This window comes from Desmodus rotundus, chromosome 4 (assembly GCF_022682495.2).
Source record: "Desmodus rotundus isolate HL8 chromosome 4, HLdesRot8A.1, whole genome shotgun sequence".
Taxonomy (NCBI): domain Eukaryota; kingdom Metazoa; phylum Chordata; class Mammalia; order Chiroptera; family Phyllostomidae; genus Desmodus; species Desmodus rotundus.
The window spans coordinates 27911504-27931277 of record NC_071390.1 but is presented as its reverse complement, the minus strand read 5'-3'; the positions used below and the strand labels follow the sequence as shown (position 1 = coordinate 27931277).

The 19774-nt window shown below is 35.8% G+C and overlaps 1 protein-coding gene across 4 annotated transcripts in view; it reads left to right on the top strand.

Moving 5' to 3' along the window:
* EXOC6 (exocyst complex component 6) overlaps window positions 1–19774 on the top strand; it is a 200377-nt gene that overhangs the window by 127750 nt on the left and 52853 nt on the right. For all 4 annotated transcript variants that reach the window (XM_045197754.3, XM_024563410.3, XM_053922536.2 and 1 more), the window contains one exon: window positions 11479–11658. In XM_045197754.3, coding sequence (XP_045053689.1) covers window positions 11479–11658 — 180 coding nt within the window. The remainder of the gene's footprint in view (window positions 1–11478; window positions 11659–19774) is intronic.

The window sequence follows — 19774 nt, the reverse complement described above, 5'->3', positions numbered from 1 at the left end:
GAAGTGGTCTAGTTTCATTTGTTTGTATGTATCTTTAATTTTCCCAACACCATTTATTGAATAAACTATCTTTAGCCCATTGTATGTGCTTGCTTCCTCTGTTGACTATTAGTTAACTATAAAGGTGTGGGTTTATTTCTGGGCTCTCTATTTTGTTCCATTGATCTATGTGTCTGGTTTTATGCCAGTACCCTGCTGTTTTGATTATACATCTGATAAGGGGTTGATATCCAAAATTTATGAAGTACTTACAAAACTCAACACCAAAAAAACAAGCAACCCAATTGAAAAATGGGCAAAGGACCTGAATAGACATTTCTCCAAAGAGGACGTGCAGATGGCCAATAGACATATGAAAAGATGCTTAACATCACGAATGATAAGAGAAATGCAAATTAAAATCAGTGAGATACCATCTCACACCTGTCAGAATGGCTATCATCAATAAATCAACAAACAAGTGCTGGCAAGGATGTGTAGAAAAGGGAACCTTTTGTGCTGTTGGTGGGAATGCAGACTTGTGCAGCCACTGTGGAAAGCAGTATGGAAATACCTCAAAAAAGAAAAATGGATCTTCCTTTTGACCCAGCAATTCCAGTTCTGGGAATATATCCAAAGGAACCCAAAACACTAATTAGAAAGAACATAAGCACCCATATATTCATTACAGCATATTTACAGTTGCCAAGTTATGGAAGCAGCCCAAGTGTCCATCAGTAGATGAGTGGATAAAACAACTATGGGACATTTACACAATGGAATACTACTCGGCTATAAAAAAAAAAAAGAGAGAGAGAATTTTTTTACCCTTTGCAACAGTATGGATGGACCTGGAGAACATTATGCTAAGTGAAATAATCCAGTCAGAGAAAGATAAATACACCACATGATTTCACTCATGTGTGGCATCTAATGAACAGACTGAAGTAACAGGCAAAACAGAGACAGACTCATAGATGGAGAGCAGATGACAGCTGGTGGAGGGGTAAGAGATTAGGGGGTGAAGGGATTGGGCAAAAAGGAAAAAGGACTCATGGACATGGACGAGTGTGGTGATTGCTGTGGGGGTGGGAGTATAAGGGGACTAAATGGTAATGGGAAAAATACAATAAAGATTCAGTTTTTAAAAAGTGGTACTGCCACTTTGGAAGACAGTTTAACAATTTCTTATAAAACTAAACATATTCTTACCATGGAATCTAGCAGTCACATTCCTTTTTATTTACCCAGGTGAGCTGAAAACTTACGTCCACACAAAAGCTCACACATGTGAGTTATAGCCGCTTTAATCCTAATTGCCAAAACTTGGAAACAACCAAGATGTCCTTCAGTAAGTGAATGGATAAACTGTGGTACATTCAGACAATGGAACGTTATTTACTACTGAAACGCAATGAGCTATCAAGCTATGAAAATAAATGGAAAAATTTTAAGTGACATATTAGTAAGTGAAAGAAGCCAATCTGAAAAGGCTACCTGTTGTCTGATTCCAATTATGTGATATCCTGGAAAAGGTAAAACATGGAGAAAGTGGAAAGATCAGTGGTGGCCATGGGTTGGGGCTGGGAGTGGAGGAGAGATGAATAGATGGGGCACAGAGGATTCTTAGGGCAATGAAACTTCTCTGTACGATACTATAACGGTGGCTGTATGTCATTTACGTTTGTCCAAATCTATAGAATGCATAGCACCAAGAATGAACCCTAATGTAAACTATGGACTTTGGGTGATAATGATGTGGGTTCATTGATTGTAACAAGTGTACCACTCTGGTAAGGCATTTTGACAGTGGAGGAGACTGCAAATGTAGGAGCACGTGGTTTATAGATATTTCTATATGTTCCTTAGTAAGAATTATTAAAATTTCTCACTTGAATTATAACTCTTAAATTATTTTATATATATAAATTTGATTTATTATTGCATTGCTAGCACACTTGCAATACTCTTGACTGATTAATTACATTAAAGCTTTTGATTACTTATATGCTTTGTGTATATATAGTCTTTTGTATTATTGGTGAAGTTTTGTACAATTTCTTGATTTGTTGTGCAGCTCGATTGTCATCTTTTAGAAGCTGTGCATGTAAAGTTTCTTTCTTTTGTTACTGGTTACCACCAGCTTCTCCTGTTCTTATCTTTTCCCATTAGAGAGGGCTGCATAAAGCAGTTTTATGCTTGCAGCTAATTTAATACATTTTGACTAAATAAAATCCTAAAAGGTAGATCGGAGAAAAGCAAAACTTAAATATGTATTGAACAGAATAAATAATTAAGCCAATTATACACAAAAGTAAATAACATAAATAATGAGGATGCTACTTTGCCAAAAACATAGAAGCTAACAGAAAAAGCAAAAGCACGTTGTTTTAGTTCTAGAAGCAAAAGGGGAAGATCAACAAAATGTATAGACTCCCGCAACCCCCATGGATACATGAAAAGTGCTCAGCTTTCTGTTTTTCTGTAATTTATCATCAGTGATCACTTAACTATAGCAAGTGCCTCTTGTAAAGGTGGTAGAAAGCAGAAATAGAATAGGGAAGGAAATGGCTGAGGAGTACTTTAAAAAGCTCCTTGTATCAGATGATTTGCAAACCTGATGACAGACAACCTAGAATACCTAAGAAGTGGCAGATGCTACAGCAAAGCCCCTAGCCAGTCTTGAACACTTGTGAGGTACAGCAGCCCCTGAAAACTGGAAAGGTAAAAATGTGGCACCGACCTTTTAAAAAGGAAAAGGAGGTAATTTAGGTGATTTGAGAATTAGAAAAGTATTTAATTTATAATGATCTACAACAATACCAGATAATTCAGACTGGATTTTGAATTATTCTGGACTTTGATTCTAAGTCAAAACCTATATTGCCCTTTCCTGTATATTGCTAGAAGTGGAGTAGCTAGCAGATGGCTGTGTGAGGGATTTAGGCTTTTCTAGGTCAGGCTACTTTGATATTTTGTTCTGTCTAAAGTAAGACTTTGTGTCTCAAAACACATAACTGTGAACAAAGCAATAATTGGCTGGAACTTTGCATCTATGCTGACAATCAGTTTTGGCCTGGGAGTATATATTAAATGATACATATTTCTATGGTTCTGTGCTAGTTACTGACAAGATGTGGAATGGTTCTGAACCATTAGGATTTTTTAATCTAAAAGGGCAGATATTTATAGATACAGAGCTCTGGTGGGGCGCGGGGTTAGGAGGTGGAAGGGGATTGAGCAAGAAAGAGAAAGGACTCGTGGACATGGACAATAGTGTGGTGATTGCTGGGGAGGGGGATAAACGGTAATGGAAAAAATACAATAAAGTATAATTGGAATTTAAAAAAATAAAAGGGCAGGTAACTACAAATAAACAACTGCAGTATGTAGTAAGTAGATATATTTGGTCCTGTAGACATGTTTGATTTGGTTTTATACTGTTTTGAATTTGAGTACCTTTAGACGACATGCATTTATGCTTTACAATCACCCTGCCCGCCACAATCATCTTGTCTGCCATACTCATTCATGTTACCTGCCTGACCTGGAAGGCTTCTGGGTATTTGTATAAGGCACAATTCAGATCCCAAAGCCTACAACTCTTATTCTAATCACAGTAATATAATATAATAAAAAAATCTGGTGAAAAGTAGCCATTTCACTAGATTAATTTTAAGCGTAAGCAAGCAATTTTTTAAAATTTTTATTGATTTTAGGAATGAAATGTAAGAATAAATTAACTTGGTTGTTACACTGATGTCTAAAATAGCTAAATAAAAATTCATAATGTCTTAAATTGACTCCTTTTTCTACCTATCTAATATTTTTTACGTTGGTACAGTAGATCCCCCGTATCTTCAGTTTAGCTTTCCGTGGTTTCAGGTATTGCAGTCTGAAAAAATTAAATGAAAAATTCTAGAAAGAAACAATTTAAAATTTTAAATTGTGTGATAAAATCTCCTGCCATCCCTTTTTGTCCCGCCTGAGATGTGAGTCATCCATTTAGCCAGCATCCCCACGCTGTCTGTACCACCTGCCCAGCAGTCACATAGGCGCCCACTCAGTTATCAGATGGACTGTCTGTCGCAGTTATCACAGTGCTTCTGTTCAAGTAACACTTATTTTGCTTAATAATGGCCCAAAGCATAAGAGTCAATGATGCTGACAGTTCAGATCTGCCAAAGAGAAGCCTTAAAGTTCTTCCTTTAAGTGAAAAGGTATGTATGTATACACGGGGGTAAAACGTTGTATATATAGCGTTCGGTACTATCTGAAGTTTGGGTCATCCACTGCGGGTGTTGGAAGAGGAGAGTCACAGATAGTGGGGGATTACTCTAATCTGCATTTTTTTTGCCTCCTTCCCTGGAAAATCTGGAGTTAGCTTCAATCTATTTCTGTTTAACTGCTCCTAACTAATTACTAGGTTTTGATGTTTAGTCTTACCTCTTTCCCCCCCTTTGCCTATAGTGTCAGGAGTGACATTGGTTAATGAGTTGGGTGCTATGTGCTACTTACCTTTGAGAAATTTCTAGATTAAGATCATAGATTATCAGAGCCTCATTTCTTGAATTAGAGCAGGGAGAAATTAGCTAGACAGTATACCTTGTTTTGATAGTTCCAACTTCATCTCCTGGTTGGATTTTTAGGGCTCAGAATAATGTCATAGAAGTATTCCCCTTGCTTCAAGTGAGTGATATTAAACATAGCCTTTTTTTCTAGAATGTTCAGTAAAATGTTTCAAATAAGATACTTGTATTAATCAGAGCTATTGACAGAAAATTGACAAGAACCTGCAGAAAAACCAACTCAAACTGTCTTACACAATAAAGGAAAATTATTATCCAATGTGACTGGAAATTCCGAGAACACAGCAGATTTCTTGTGAGACTGAAGCCAACTGCTCAGGAGATGTCACCAAGGACCCCAGAGTCCCTCCATCTTTCAACTCTGCTTTATGCGATTTGGCCTCATCTTTAGACGACACGCGGGCCTGGCAGCTGTAGGCTCTCTCATTCTGGTAGCAAAATGGCTGCCCCATCACAGTTCCAAACCTCATACCCTCACACCCTATCGTTGGAAGGAAGAGAGAGTCTGTGTCTCCACTAGCTGCCATGGAACTCCCTGTGGATAAGAGAATGATCATTGCTATTTGACTTCAATTCATCAGTATCCATCCTTGAAGCTGAATATAGGTTCACTTCTATCAGACAGAAGAGAGATGTGATTGGGGGCAGAGTAATTTTCCAAAATGTTTGGGGACTGTCCCAAGAAGGGGGAATGGATGATAGACAGTAAATCATCGATGTTTACTAAAATGTTATAGCTGTTACTGCGTAACTTTTATTCAAAACACACATGCTTATAGTCTAGGAAGTCTAGGGTGAAGTTTGTGCATATGCGTGTTTTAAAAAGTTCCTCAGGTGGTTCTGTTGCACACCAGATAATGAGAACCACTGATACAGTTCTGCCTACAGGGGGCACTGTTTTTTTTAAACAAGCAAAGGAAGAATTTCTTGCTTTGCTTATAAAATGAATCTTTTTAAACTCAATTTAGGACTTAGTTGATATATTCCTGAGTTTCTGGTCAGGTCATAAGGATTGAGAGTATTTGGTTTCAACTGTAAAACTCTTCAGTAAGTCCAAGCTAATTTTTTAACAGTCTCTAATTATAGTTAGTAATCTTTTTTATTTTTAAAAAGATTTTATTTATTTATGTTTAGAGAGAGGAGAAGAGAAGGAGAAAAGGGGAGAGAAACATCAATGTGCGAGAGAAATATTGATTGGTTGCTTTTCACACGCCCCCTACTGGGGACCTGGCCCGCAACCCAGGCATGTGCCGTGACTGGAAATCGAACTGGCAGCCTTTCGGTTCACAGGCTGGCACTCAACCCACTGAGCCACACCAGGCAGGGCAGTAATATTTTTTTAGAAACGTATTAGCAAATAATTCAGTGTCCCTGTGTGTGAGTATAGGAAAACTTACAATAAGAACCTTTTCTGTCTTTCTTTACTTGCTCCTTTTCCTTTAAAAGTAGAATGTGGTGAGTCACTTCATACAGTTCATGCACATACGTTTTCTCTTGATTATATTTGTTGGGATTATAAAATAAACAGAGCCCTTAGTCTTTAGCAAAGTCCTTTCAGATGTTGACTTTAAAGCATGTTCCTACCTAGAACTGCTGTCTGAACTGCTAGTGACTCACTTAGAGTTTCTTGTTTACTCTTACAGCCTGTGGGAAGCATGGATAAACTCTTACAAATATAAAGTACTCCCCCCCTGAATTTCATTTAACACGTGAAAAGTTATCTTAACCTAGATAGTTTATGGAAAAGTGGAACCTGCTCCTGTTGTCACCTCAGAAAAGTAGTAGATTAATCAACAAAGTTCTAGGAATAACAAAAAGTATTTTTTTTTTATATTTTCCTTTTTTTTTTTTTGCTTAGTTTCTTTACAGAAAATCAGTGGCTTTTGAATCACTTTATCCAGAAAGCATATAATTATAATGACTTCACTTGACTGTAATGTGAATGATTTCATCATCATCTGTAATTTTTCTTCCTTCAGATAAATAGCATTTGTTTTCCCCCATCACTTCAAAATTTGAAGATATTTGGTCCTTCTCCCCATCTCACCTTTTGTTTAATATTTTAATTGTCCCATATTGCTTTTAAAAACATAGGAAAATCTGAAATTACATCTTTGTTTAATTTTAACAAAATTCTGTGTAGTAAAATGCAGAATTAAGAAGTATACAATTGATTTTAAAGGTGGATTTAAATTAGGATCTTAAGAGAATAGTTATTTTTAAAAATAGCTAAAATTTCACCAAGTAGTTTAATTCTGTGAGTTTGGAGGAGAGATGTCTCTTGATAGTGGTTTTTAAAATTTTGTTAGGCATCTTTTCTCCTTCCTGCCTACGTTAAAGGCATCCCAGAAAAACAAGAGAAATCATGTGTAACAGCCCTAGTGTGGGTAAGGAAAGTAGTAGAGGATAGGAGCAAAGAAACTGCAAATTTTCTTTGCCTGTGATAGAAGGGAGGTGGGTTGAGTAGGAAGGGATGATTGTTTGGTTCTGAGCTTTATGCCTCCCTTATCTGGCTGCCTTTTGGAGTTGCAGTCTGGCTTATTACTCTAGTGACCTGTAGTCATCATCTGCTTAGCTTCATTAAAGGTAGTGAGACATGAAGTAGAGGGGACCGATGAACACTGGGGCAAAATGCAAAGTAGTAAATAAGCAGTTACATTTCTTTGAGATATTGGCATATAAGTGGTATCACCTTACAGCAAGCATGGAACATATATGCTTACACGCCTGAGCCGCCATGTAAGAGGTCCAGGTACCCTGGAGCCACCATGCTGTGAGCAAGCCAGGCTGCATGGAGAAGCTACCTATTCCAGGTGCCAGGCATGTGAATGAAGAAGCCTCCACCTGATTCTAATACCCAGCTGTTCAGTCTCATTCCCAGCTTTCAAGTTGTCCCAGCTGAGGTCCAGGTATAACGGGGCAGAATCACACCACTGTTCCCTGTTTGCATTCCTAACCAGTGGAACCTGTGAGCATAATAAAATGCTTGTTATTTTAAGCCACTAAGATTTAGGGGTTAGTTTGTTTTTCAACAGTGGTAACTGGAACAGCAAGTAGCATAAACCTTTCTAGCCCACATGATCTTTTTTCACTACAAATTTACTATACATGTAGTCAGTACTAATTTGTTGATAATTATTCATTCTGCCCTGGCTGGTGTGGCTCAGAGGACTGAGTGCTGACCTGCAAACCAAAGGGTCACTGGTTCGATTCCCCAGTTGGGGCACATGACTGGGTTGTGGCCCAGGTCCCTGGTAGGGGGTGCGTGATAGGCAACATACACATTGATGTTTTTCTCCCTCTCCTTGTCCCTTCTTTCCCTTCTCTCTAAAAATAAATAAATAAAATATTTAAAAAAAAAGAATTCTCCATTCTGTGATTATTTTATTTGTGGTACTGTTCTATCCCAATAGATTATAAACTTTTTCAAGACAGTAGTTATTTAAAAAATATTTTGTAACAAATCCTCACCTACTGCCTACTTCTTTGTAAGCACTGTTCTGGGTGCTGGAGATAAATCCGTGAACAAAAACAGACATAAACTTCCTGCCTTAACGGTGCTTACATTTTAGTGGATGTTTTGTACCTATTACCTTACTCAGAATGCTGAATTTATAGTGGCTCATAAGTGGTTGATAAACACTAATATTAAGCTTCTCAATCTTAAGCTTCTCCGCATTTTTCTGAGGAGATTAGCATTGCATTAGAAATTTTAGTAGAGAAACACTAATAAGTTGCTTATAAGTAACTTTAAGTTAGAAGTCATTTTCTACTGCCACTTTTATTCCTTCAATACATTTGTTAATATTTACGTATCTTAAGTTCCTTTTTTATCTCAAATAGTATTTACTCTCTTCTGTAGTTGAGGAGAGACACTATTGAAGTTTTTACTGTCTGTCGTATTTGTGTTAGATCTCTGAGTGGGGAGAGAAGAAAAATCTTTCTTGAAATTTCTGTTCCAATCATACTGCGAAGGTAGGCCTGCAGATGGAAGGGTGGTAGCAGTAGTTTGTTTTCTTCGACCCAGTGTGGCAGCGAGCAGTAGGTAGTTAGACGTTGTGAAAATCGGGGAGGGAGCCGAAAAAAGCATTGAAATGTGGAAATGGTATACAGCGTTTTGATCGATCATGTTTACCTTCTCTTACACTGTTCTTTTGAAAATGTATTAAGGCACACAAACTAAAATACCTAAGTAAACATTTCCTGATTATATATTTTTTAAGTTACAACTCAAATGACATATCTTCCACAAAGCTTTTATCAAATAAGTAGTAATGATTTCCTCCTTTGTTTTCTCAGGACGCTTTGTTCCACCTTTAATATAGCACTAGTCATGTTTTGTTACATTGTGTCTCTCCCTGGACTGTGAGGTCCTTTGGGGGTGGGAGCGTTCTTACTCATCTCAGTGTCTTTATAGTGCTCTTCTTCATAGACACGATATAAATTATGTATTAGTTTAGCTTGTGTTGACATATATGTGACTAATAATGACACCTCATGTCATTCCATCAGCATGCTGCTGTCCGAGTGAGAATCCACCACTATCATTTCTTCTTCGTAGTTTCTTTTTTTTATTATATGATGTTACTGTTTTTTAAGTATTTTTTATTAATTATGCTATTACAGTTTTCCCAATTTTTTCCCCTTTATCCCCCGTTCCCCCTTTTTTAAGGTGGAAGTTTAGGTTGTTGATTTGAGATATTTCTTATAATGTAGGCATGTGTAGCTATAAATTTGTCTAAGCACTTCTTTCTTTGCATCCCATAAGTTTTGATAATTGTGCTTTTGTTCATTTATCTCAGAACATTTTCTAATTTCTATCATGATTTCTTCTTTGACCCACTGGTTATTTATTATAGTCTCTTGTTTAATTTCTATATATTTGTGAATTTTCCAAATGTCTTTCTGTTGTTAATTTCTAATTTCATTTTACTGTGGTTGGAGAATATACTTTGTAGGATTTCAGTCTTTTAAAGGCTTGTTTTGAGGCCTAAGATGCTCTGTTCTGGGTAGTGTCCCTTGTTCACTTTAATTCATGGTCTCCTGTTGCTGAGAAGGGTGTTCTGCCGATGTCTGTTAGGTTTAGTTGGTTTATAGATTATTGATCAGATCTTTGCCTGCTCAAATCTACTTTTGAACCCCTGTAGTGATTTTTTTTCATTTTGTTGATTATAGTTTTCAACAGCAGGATTCCTATTTTACATAATTTCTCTTTATTTATACTATATATTTTGTGAGGCATTGTTTTTATATTTTAGTTCTTTAGATGTGGTTTTCTTTAGTTCTTTGTACCTATTTTAAATAGCTGATTTACAGACTTTGTCATATAATTCTGATGTCTATGCTTCTTTAGGGAAAATTTCTAGATTGCTTATTTTTCTGTGTATAGGTGATACTTTCTTGTTTCTTTGTGTTATAAATTTGATGAAAACTGGACATTTAAAATTATATAATGTGGCAACTCAGAAAATCACTTTCTCCTCTCTCTCTGAGATTTACGGTTTTTTTCCTGGTGGTGGTTTTGTGGCTTTTTTGAATTAATTGTATACAAAGTGGCCACAGAAGTCTCTGCTTGTTTAGCTTAGTGGGCAGCTAATGATTGGACACAATCATTAAAGATTCCTTAAAAGTCTGGGACCAGTAATTCCCCCGGTCTTTGCTGAAGGACTGTGTATTGGGGTGTGCTTCAGCACTCAGGCATTTGACAACTCTGCTTTAGCCTTCACTTCCTGCTTGCAAATTGCTTCACGGTCAGCCCTAGATGAGAGCTTAGAGCCTTCTCAGGCCTTCCCTGAGCAGGTACACAGCCCTACATAACCTTCTCCATGTATATTGCCTTCTAGATTCCCAGTAATGTGTCAGAGCTTTTCAAAGCCATCCACTGACATCTCATTTCTTAGATTTTCCCTTTGAGCTTTTTGGTTAGCCTATTGTGAGCCCTGTTACCCACTGCTTAAGGCCTTTGCAATGTAAGACAGTTGCTTGGAATTGTCCACCTACGTCCCCAGGGACTAGGCTTTTTGCATGGGACAAGCCCCACTTTAGGTCAAATAAAGACATCCCTGAAAGTAGGGTCTTCCAGGGGACCACCAGGTAGATCAAATAATGATAATTCTTTAGAGATATGGCTTTGAAGGAGGTGCAAGCCATTCGGCCCCCTTTGATGGGTGACAGGCTACTGGTTTACACCACAGCTGGGGGACGTTGATTTTCAAGGGTACTGCAGAGCTGGAGCGGGGGAAGGAGAATAGAAACGGGGTATATTAAAATGCCACAAAGCTTGCTTGCTTACTAAGATTCAGCTATTTTTTTAAAAATAAATGCTGTCTGGATTGCTATAAGTTTTTAGTTAATATCCAGAGTTCTGGAAAAGTTGACTTTGACAAGTTTTACAAGGTTTTCTTGTTGCTTTTATGGAGGAGAGAGTGGTTAGAGATCCTTACTCTGCTATTTTTGCATCATTTCCTTTATTTCTTTTTTCCTCCTCTGAGAAGTTAACTTTTTTTTTTTTTGCCTCTTCAACTCAAAACACAAATAACTATTTTATATCTTCTGTGATGGTCCAACTTAATTTCTTTCATTGGACTGGGGTGGTCTTCTGCCTTCTTGACAACTTCTGTTTTTCTGCTTCTTTTTCTCTTAAAATGCTTTTTAGACCTGTGAGAACTATTCAGAATTAATAAGTCATAATTATCTTACCACATAAAGACAAAAAAGGTGATAGTAACGTTGCCAAAAAACATAGAGTACTGCCAGCCAAAAAAACAGCCTTTCTGGACTTTGAATAAATGACTAAAATACTAGACCAAAGAAAAACATAAAGCAAAATTTAGAATTTTAAGAAAACTTGTTTTATTATCTGCTTCTGTAACTGTTCCTTATTGTTTGTTGTTATTTTGCCCTGTTTTAGGATGCCCGACATGCGGCAGAAGGAGAAATATATACCAAACTTAATCAAAAAATCGATGAATTTGTTCAGCTTGCTGATTATGATTGGATAATGTCTGAGCCAGATGGAAGAGCTAGTGGTTATTTAATGGATCTTATTAATTTTTTGAGAAGCATCTTTCAAGTATTTACTCATTTGCCTGTAAGTATAAAATTTTTTTCAAAAAATTATTATTTTCCTTACTAAAGTATATTTTAGAATTCAATTTTAGTTTGAGGTTTACTTGTTTAAACCAACTTCCTAGCTTGAATATGTTTCCTCTTCCATTATTATATATCAGTTTGTGAAGAATCCTAACTTGTGCAATTGTTTTATTTATTTTTTACTTTTTAACTGAAATACCTACAATCCTCTTCCCATGAAAACCAAAATAAAACTGTGAAATTGACAGTATAGACTTAAACAGAAATAAACTGTAATAGGAGTAGTTTTTATACAAGTCAACATGGCTTTTCCAGTTAGAAAAGACCAAGAAATTATTGGATATTTTTAAGACAGAGATGAAAATAAAACAGGAGCGTTGTTCTATCTTGACATATAGTCATAGTGTATCTATATCTTGAACAATCTGTTGAGGAAACATTACCCCCAGAAAATGTATAGTGAGACATTGGAATGTGAATAAGCTGAAACATTGGCTTCTTCAGATAAGGAATGCAAAGACCAAGGAGATGGTGGTGGAACCAACATGCTCGTTTTAGGTATATTCAGAAATAATAGAACTGTTAAAATGTGAACAGAGAGTCTTCATTCAAATAAAATAGAAAAAAATGTATTGACCTTTTCATCTCATGATAAAGTATATCTGAACACAAAAATAAAGTATGTAATTTGAAGCCTACCTACCTGCTTCCAACCATCTCCTTTTTTAAAAATGAAAAATAGAAGTTATTTTCCTCATCTTTTACTCTTTCCCTATCAGGAGTTGCTCCAGGGGCCGGTTAGAATAGTTTAAGGAAGGTGTTACTGAACAAAGACAAGAATATCTTAAAAGAGATTATAATGGTGGATCTGTGCCAAAGAATTTCAAGAAGCTTTCCCAGGGATGTAATTATATTCTTAACTGCTGTTGTTGAGTCACAAAGGGGAAGCTTTATATATATTTAATTTTTATATCAACTAATTTCTAAAAAGTACTCATATAGTATGCATTAAATAATTGTTGAATTAATTTGAATTCATTTTGTCAGTATAATTCTTCATGCTTCTATCCAAAAGCAATCCCCAGGAATGAACATATATATGCTCATGTATCCACACGTGTCCACACATCATGTTTTTACGTTGCAATGTCTGGCTCATAGGCTGGCATGAGGTGATAGGTAGGAATTTTGTGTATGACTGTGGTAGGATTAGGAGAGGTTGTATGTGAGAAACGTTTGGGGTGAATGCCTCACCTCAGGAGGCTGACATCTGGAGAGAAATCCTATTTTCTCATGGGACATACTCTTGTGCTGTTGAGAGAAACACACTCCTGGCCTAAATATAGTACTCATCTGATATTTTGTATAGTTTTAGATGAGTCTTCATATGCCATTTTGAATTTTTGTGGCACCTATCATTGGTTTTTCTGAAAAGGAAATAAATTTTTATACAGTGTAATCAAATTCAACAATAAATATAGGGCATAAGCAAATAAAAATTATAGTTCACAGTAAAGAAAAAAGAAAATGGTTAGCTATTAGCATAATTCTCAAGCAAAAATACTAAATTATTGACTACAGTAAACTTTAGCAAAAGTTGATAATTATATTAAGGCTTAGTGTATTAATTCTCTGAAACCCTGAAGTTATATAAAATATTCCATTAGATTATTTGCTTTCAAACAAAGAACAGAAGCAATATTATTAAATGTATTCTTTTTCTAAGGAACATATGGTATTATATAAGCTACTATTTTTAAGCTAAAAATGATTCATTCATTTCAGGTTACCCTTTGACACAAATAGAGAGAAAGGGGCCAATTCTAGACTCCTTCAAACCTCAAAGAAGCTTCAAAAGATGTTTATTTATGACATTCAGTCCTAAGTCATCAAGCTTAAGCAGAACTAGCTGTCCCACTTACAGACCCGAGGAGTTAAATATTGGGGCTAGTTTGAGCCCCGGGCACTATCCTTGGTTTTGGTAATGCTCATGGAACAGTGCTGTGAGTTAGAGTCAATGGAGTTATGAAGCCAAGAGCCACTTTTTCAAATAGTTTAAATGTTAGCCAACACTTAAACTGTATGGTAAAGGTGTTTCTCTCACCAGCCCCCCACCCCGCCAACCCTAACAAGTACCTACCACAGAACACTTTTAGTTTAAAATCCTCCACTCTTAGCTTTATTGCATATTTAGTCTTTTGTTAGTCCCTATTATTGTTGCAAAAGTATATTTTCTCAATCAGAGATAGTCATGATGTGGCTGCTCAATAAAAGTTCCATTAGTTCCAAGAAAGTTATAATCCACCCAACAGAATTTTGTTCTCTGTCACAGTAGATGAGAACAGTAGAAATTAGTGGGTAATGGTAGTTTTGACAGAGCCCCGGGAAAGAACTTCATCATTTTCACTTTTCAACTACACTGTGGTAGCAATAGAAATCTGTAGGATTTGGAGGATCACTGCCATTTTCACTTTCAATACCTCTATTGATGAGTGAGAGAATTGGTATATTATTTATTTCTCTCACTTGTTTCTCTAAGAGTCAGCCAATGCAAGCCTATACAGGGGTGGAAAAATGAAGAACTTCTTTGCTTCCATTTTAATGTACCTATTCATCTGCATTTCCCCATGCTATAGCAGAGAAGCCAGGCTCTCTACTGGCCATAGGAATTAGCAGCAAACTAATAGGCAATATTTATAATAATCACAGGTATTTCACCATTACCCAAAATATTAAGCAGTGTCGCTAAATATATTATCTGCTTCAAGGAACTTGTCTTTTCATGACTCACTTAGTGCTAAACACATTTATCTTTTATTGTTCTTGGGGGCCAGGGTGTGAAGTGAGGAGCTCATGGGAAGGGGTCTAGAGTTAGAAAGACTTATGTTTAAACCTTAGATTTGTAACTTACTGGCTGTGATCCTGGGAAGTTGCTTAACCTTTCTGAGCCTCTTACCTTCTGCAAAATGGGCAAAATACATTTTTCCCAGAGGATGAATTAGAATAGTGTATAAAGAAGTTGCCTGGTGCCTTGGCTGGTGTGGCTAAGTGGATTGAGCACCGGCCTGCAAACCAAAGGGTTGACAGTTCGATTCCCAGTCAGGGCACATGTCTGGGTTGCAGGACAGCCCCCCAGTAGGAGGTGAGCAAGAGGCAACCTCTAAAAATAAATAAATAAAATCTTTTAAAAAACTAAAAAAAAAAAAAGAAGTTGCCTGGCAGGGTGCTTGGCGTAAAGTAGATACGATGAACAAATGTTTTGTCTTCTTCCTTCTTCCTCTGTTATTGTTCAAGGTCCTTTAGAGTATTCATTTCATTTTAATGTATTTTAACTTTATCTTGTATTTATGCATATATTTTAACTATTTAGCTGTGCATTCTGTACTTTTGCATTAGACAACCGTTTAAAAAATTATGGTGAAAGAATCACTATAAATCATATTTATTTCACATTGTTATAGCTTGAGTACAGTGCTTTCAGTGGCTAAGGTTGATGCTATTATAGCTAATGCCATTGAAGTCTAATTAGCATATGAAATAAATATTATTTTATCCCTATATTAGTACTCTAGGAATCAGCAGTTTTTACTACTTCAAATATGTAAATGACCCTTTTTGTTTCTAATAATTTTTTCCCTGACAGTTAGAAAATACAGCTAAGTATGGAAGAAAATAAAAATTATTATTTGTCAAAGGATTACTGCTGCTAACATTTTGGCATATATTCTACAAGTCATCTTTTTTATGCATTTACGACACTTATTTTAAACCTAATTTATAAGCAAGCTTTAGGGTTTTTTTAAAAATAAGATTTTATATTAGATAAACAATTTAAAATTAGAAGAATTTAAAAGAGCACTAAACATTCATTCACCACTCACATGTATATAAATAGAAGAAATTGTTGAGCAGCTCAAGCATATCTAATTATTCTTTATGACTGCCCGGTGGAATCAGGAATGTTTCACTGTAAACGTGCTCCTAAAGTCCTAGCGCTGGTTTGGTTCTGGAAAGAACAAGTAACATTTCATGCCTTCATAAATGCTAATCATGTGTTTCGTTCAATAAAGATATTTTGTTGATTTATAACCACTAAGGGGTATATGTAAATGGTAACAAATTTTTAATTTCTTTACATATTATTTATTTGCTAAAGGGACCCATTTTATCTAAATGTTTATACTAACAAATGGTCATTTTTTTATAGTAGGAATAAATAGGAGATCTTTAATGATTAGTGTGCTCATATTTCTTCCTTTTTAGAAACTCACTATTGTTTTATCTTTAGCCATAAAATAATTTTCTGTGCTTATATTTGCTACAACTTAGATGTATTAAACTAATCTGCTTTCTGTTTGAATTTTAAATACCAAAACTGTTTTTTTCCCCAGAAAGACGTTTTCCTTTTTTTTTACAGACATGCTTAACTTTTGACTTTTTGCATTAATACAAGTGGTGATAAACAATTTAAAAAAAGAGATTAGGAATAATGAGGTTATCTTTAGCATGTGGTTCTATAATTACGTGCTAATATGATTGGGTATTTTCAAGAGAATCATTTTTTAGTTAAAAGTGTATCTCACTTTACAGAATACATTCCTGAAAAGCTGTTAATAGAAAGAACATCTATTATAGGATCATTCCTCCCAGTATCTTTTACTCTAAGATTAGAGATGCTTCCAGCTGAGAGAAAGTGGCTTCCAAACTGTGTTGGGAAATGTACGTTGTGAAAGCCTGTACGCAAATCTTTTCCCAGCTGTGTGTTCAGTGACATCGCATTTGTGGCCATGGCAGTAGTGGTTAGACCATGCAAATGGTCAAGTCTTAAAATTCAAGGCTTTTCCCCCAGATTGTGGTTAAACATTTATCACACAGTTATAACGTAGCCTTTAAATTCCATTGTTAAAGAAAAATTATTTAGTTTTTATTAACTCAAGAAATAAAGCAGCATATGCTTAATAATAAAGTTAAAATACTATAGAAGAAACTACTTTCAAGACAGGAAAATATACCCTACATATTATCTTTAAACTCTGTATCTACTTTTCCATTGGTTTATTTCTCTTTTAAGTTATTTCTCTTTTTAGGTGTTTCCTTTTAGGGTATTTTTCCTGGGCTTAATTGTTTCCTTTGGCTATTAGTGTTTTATTTGATGCGCTAATTTAGTATCCTTTGTAAGGTCTTTATGCTTTCGACCATAGTCTCTTTCCCTACTGGATTTGTCTGGTACCATTGGAATTTCAATTTGCATTTTTTAATTCCATGTACATAATACATATACATAATAATAAGTCAAGTTGTCCAGAAGAGTTGGGGCTGGAAAATAGCCACTCTCCTTGCCCTTGCCCCACCCCCAATTCCGCTCTCTCAGACTACCATTTTCCACCCTATTTTTTTTTCTTTCTGCTGGTGGTTATCTTAATTAAAAAAATAGAGACTATCTAGTGATTCCATGCTATGAAAGACAAGGCACATGTAGCAATCTTTCCTTCCCCTTTTTCTCCCATTCATTGTAACATAATGCTTTATTTCTTCTATTTATTGCTTTTTTATGTATTATAAAATATTTATATTCCTATTTTTTTGTTCCTTCTACTTTAGTCAGTATCTTAGTTCTCTTCTATTTAAGATAAAGGTACTAGCCGCTGCCCCTCCGCCTCTCACCATGTGTCCTGGAAAGCTCCCCCTGAATGCGTTTTCTTGTCCCAAACGCACATGTACATATCTGAGCCAGTCCGTAACCCAGTGCGATTCGTGACCCAGTGCAAATGTTTGGGGTTTTTTCACTCTGGGCCTGGTTTTGCTCTTCTGAATTTCCTTAGCTTTTACCTTTTTATGTGTCTTCATCATATTTTGCTTTTTACCATGGTTATTCTTTCTTTCCACTTCCAATTACGAGCTCTTGAAGGCTAGAATAAGAACTCATAAATATTTTCTGAATGTATAGTTATTGAAAATTCTTATCTTAAAAAAATCTCACCTAGCATTTGATATTTAAATGTACCCTACCTATCTCTTCTCCTTTCTGTCCGTATTCCTATTATTAAAGTTCCGATTTGATTATGGTAATTGTCTTCTAAGTAGTTTCTTGCAGTAGTCTCTTCTTAGTTCAGTCCATCCTACATACTAGTGATAGATTACTCTTTCTAAGGCACATCCCTAATCTTATTTCCCTATTCAAAACCTTCAGTCTTGCTTATCTACTGAACTAAGTAAGAATTCCACAGGCTAACAAAATATGAACAGTCAAAGCCCATTAGAAATAGAATTTATATTTTTTCTTAACCTTTTTTTAATGTACTAAAACAGCTAAATGATTTTCACTGATAGAAGTTAATTGCAAAAAAAGAATCTTGCTTTTTAGTTGACAATAAATATACTTAAATCTTACAACTTTAATCCTTTTAGATATTTATGAAGTTGATGTCTCTATTAGCTAAATGCTATGACAAATCTTGGTGCAAAATTAAATTTCATAAGTTGTAAGTTGTGTGTATATAGCATAGCATACTTAAATATTTCCCTGCTGTCAGTTGTAGAAAACAGTATTTTGAATTACTCTTAATCAGGGCATAATTGGAAGAAGTAATAATAGATGGCTTTTAGAAGGAAACAGCATGAGTGTTTCAGTAGGAAGGCAGTGGATTAGGAAAGAACTATGAAACCTGACCTGTGAGTAACAGACCAGGGAGGTGTAAATGGAAATAATTAAAGTGGATTCCTTTGAGGCTATAGACTAAATAGATGTATATGTACAGTGCTCGTGTACGTACGTGTGTGTATATATATATGTGTGTATATATATACATACACACACTTAACAAATACCCTATAACTTTAACAGCTATAAATGAAATAGACAAGATCATTGGTGCAGGCTTCATGAGCAAAGTAACATCTTGCGCAGGAAGATTCAGTACTAAAAACAAATGAAAATGCACCATCTGGAAGTACTGTCAGATGGCAACAGAGAATTCGTGTTTAGAAACTTATTTGAGTTTTTGCAGATAGGAATGGTAAAGTTTTAGCAATGCAAATAGTATCTTCCCTTTAACCTGGGTTCCACAATAGAAAGAAAAAAAAATGAAGAAACTTATTTTTTCCCAAGTTAAATAGGCAAAAGTTGAATTGGGAAGAGGAAAGGGGGCTAAAATATATGGATAAGAGATTGTTTGAATTGCGATTATGTTTTTTAAAATAATTTTCTAAAGATTTTACTCATTTATTTTTAGACAGAAGGGAAGGGAAGGAAAAAGAGAGGGAGAAAAGCATCCATTGGTTGCCTCTCTCACGCCCCCAACCAGGGACCTGGCCTGCAACCCAGGCATGTGTCCTGACTGGGAATCAAACCAGTGACCTTTCAGTTTGCTGACCAGCACTCAATCCACTGAGCCACGCCAGCCAGGGCTGAATTGGGATTATGTTTTATTGTGAGCAAATAAAGACAGCAAAAAGGAGTTCAGATCCCCTGAGGAGAAAAGAGGCAGTAGGAAATGATGTTGGTGTCAGAAATTTCCCGTGCAAGCCACAATCTGGTGATGCCCAAGAATCTCTGTTTTTCTTTTTCTTCCTTTGTGTGGAGCAAACAGGAATGGAAAAGGGTAAAGAGAGAGCTGATGGGAGAGATGGAAAAGCCTCAGTGAATTCATATTTACTGGTTGTTTGAAGTTCAGGTGGAGATAACAAAATGTAACAGGCCAAGATGCTGATATATACTTATAAAAAGAAAAACTTACATAAGGTACTATAATACAAAAAGTAAAGAGATTGGACTTTGTAAAGTCTCACCAAAGGAGCAGGTTTAGACGAATATTACATTATATGGGAGGAATTCAGAAGATGGGCAACAACATTTTAATCACTTTCTTTTTTTCATTCAGGAGGCTTTAGGCATTGTAGGAAATCTATCATGTTTTCAATCTTTCTACCTCTTGTGGAAATCAGTGCGGTAGATGGTAGCATTGAGCTGAATTCTTTGGAAGCAAAAGGGGAGCATCTTGTAGATGCTGTAAGGTCTTATTCTTTACTCTCAGAGTATTGTTGAATGTCATTTGCAAGGTTGTCTCTAGAAAAAATGGTAAGGCGATAACGTCACTTGATCTCTCCCTCCCATT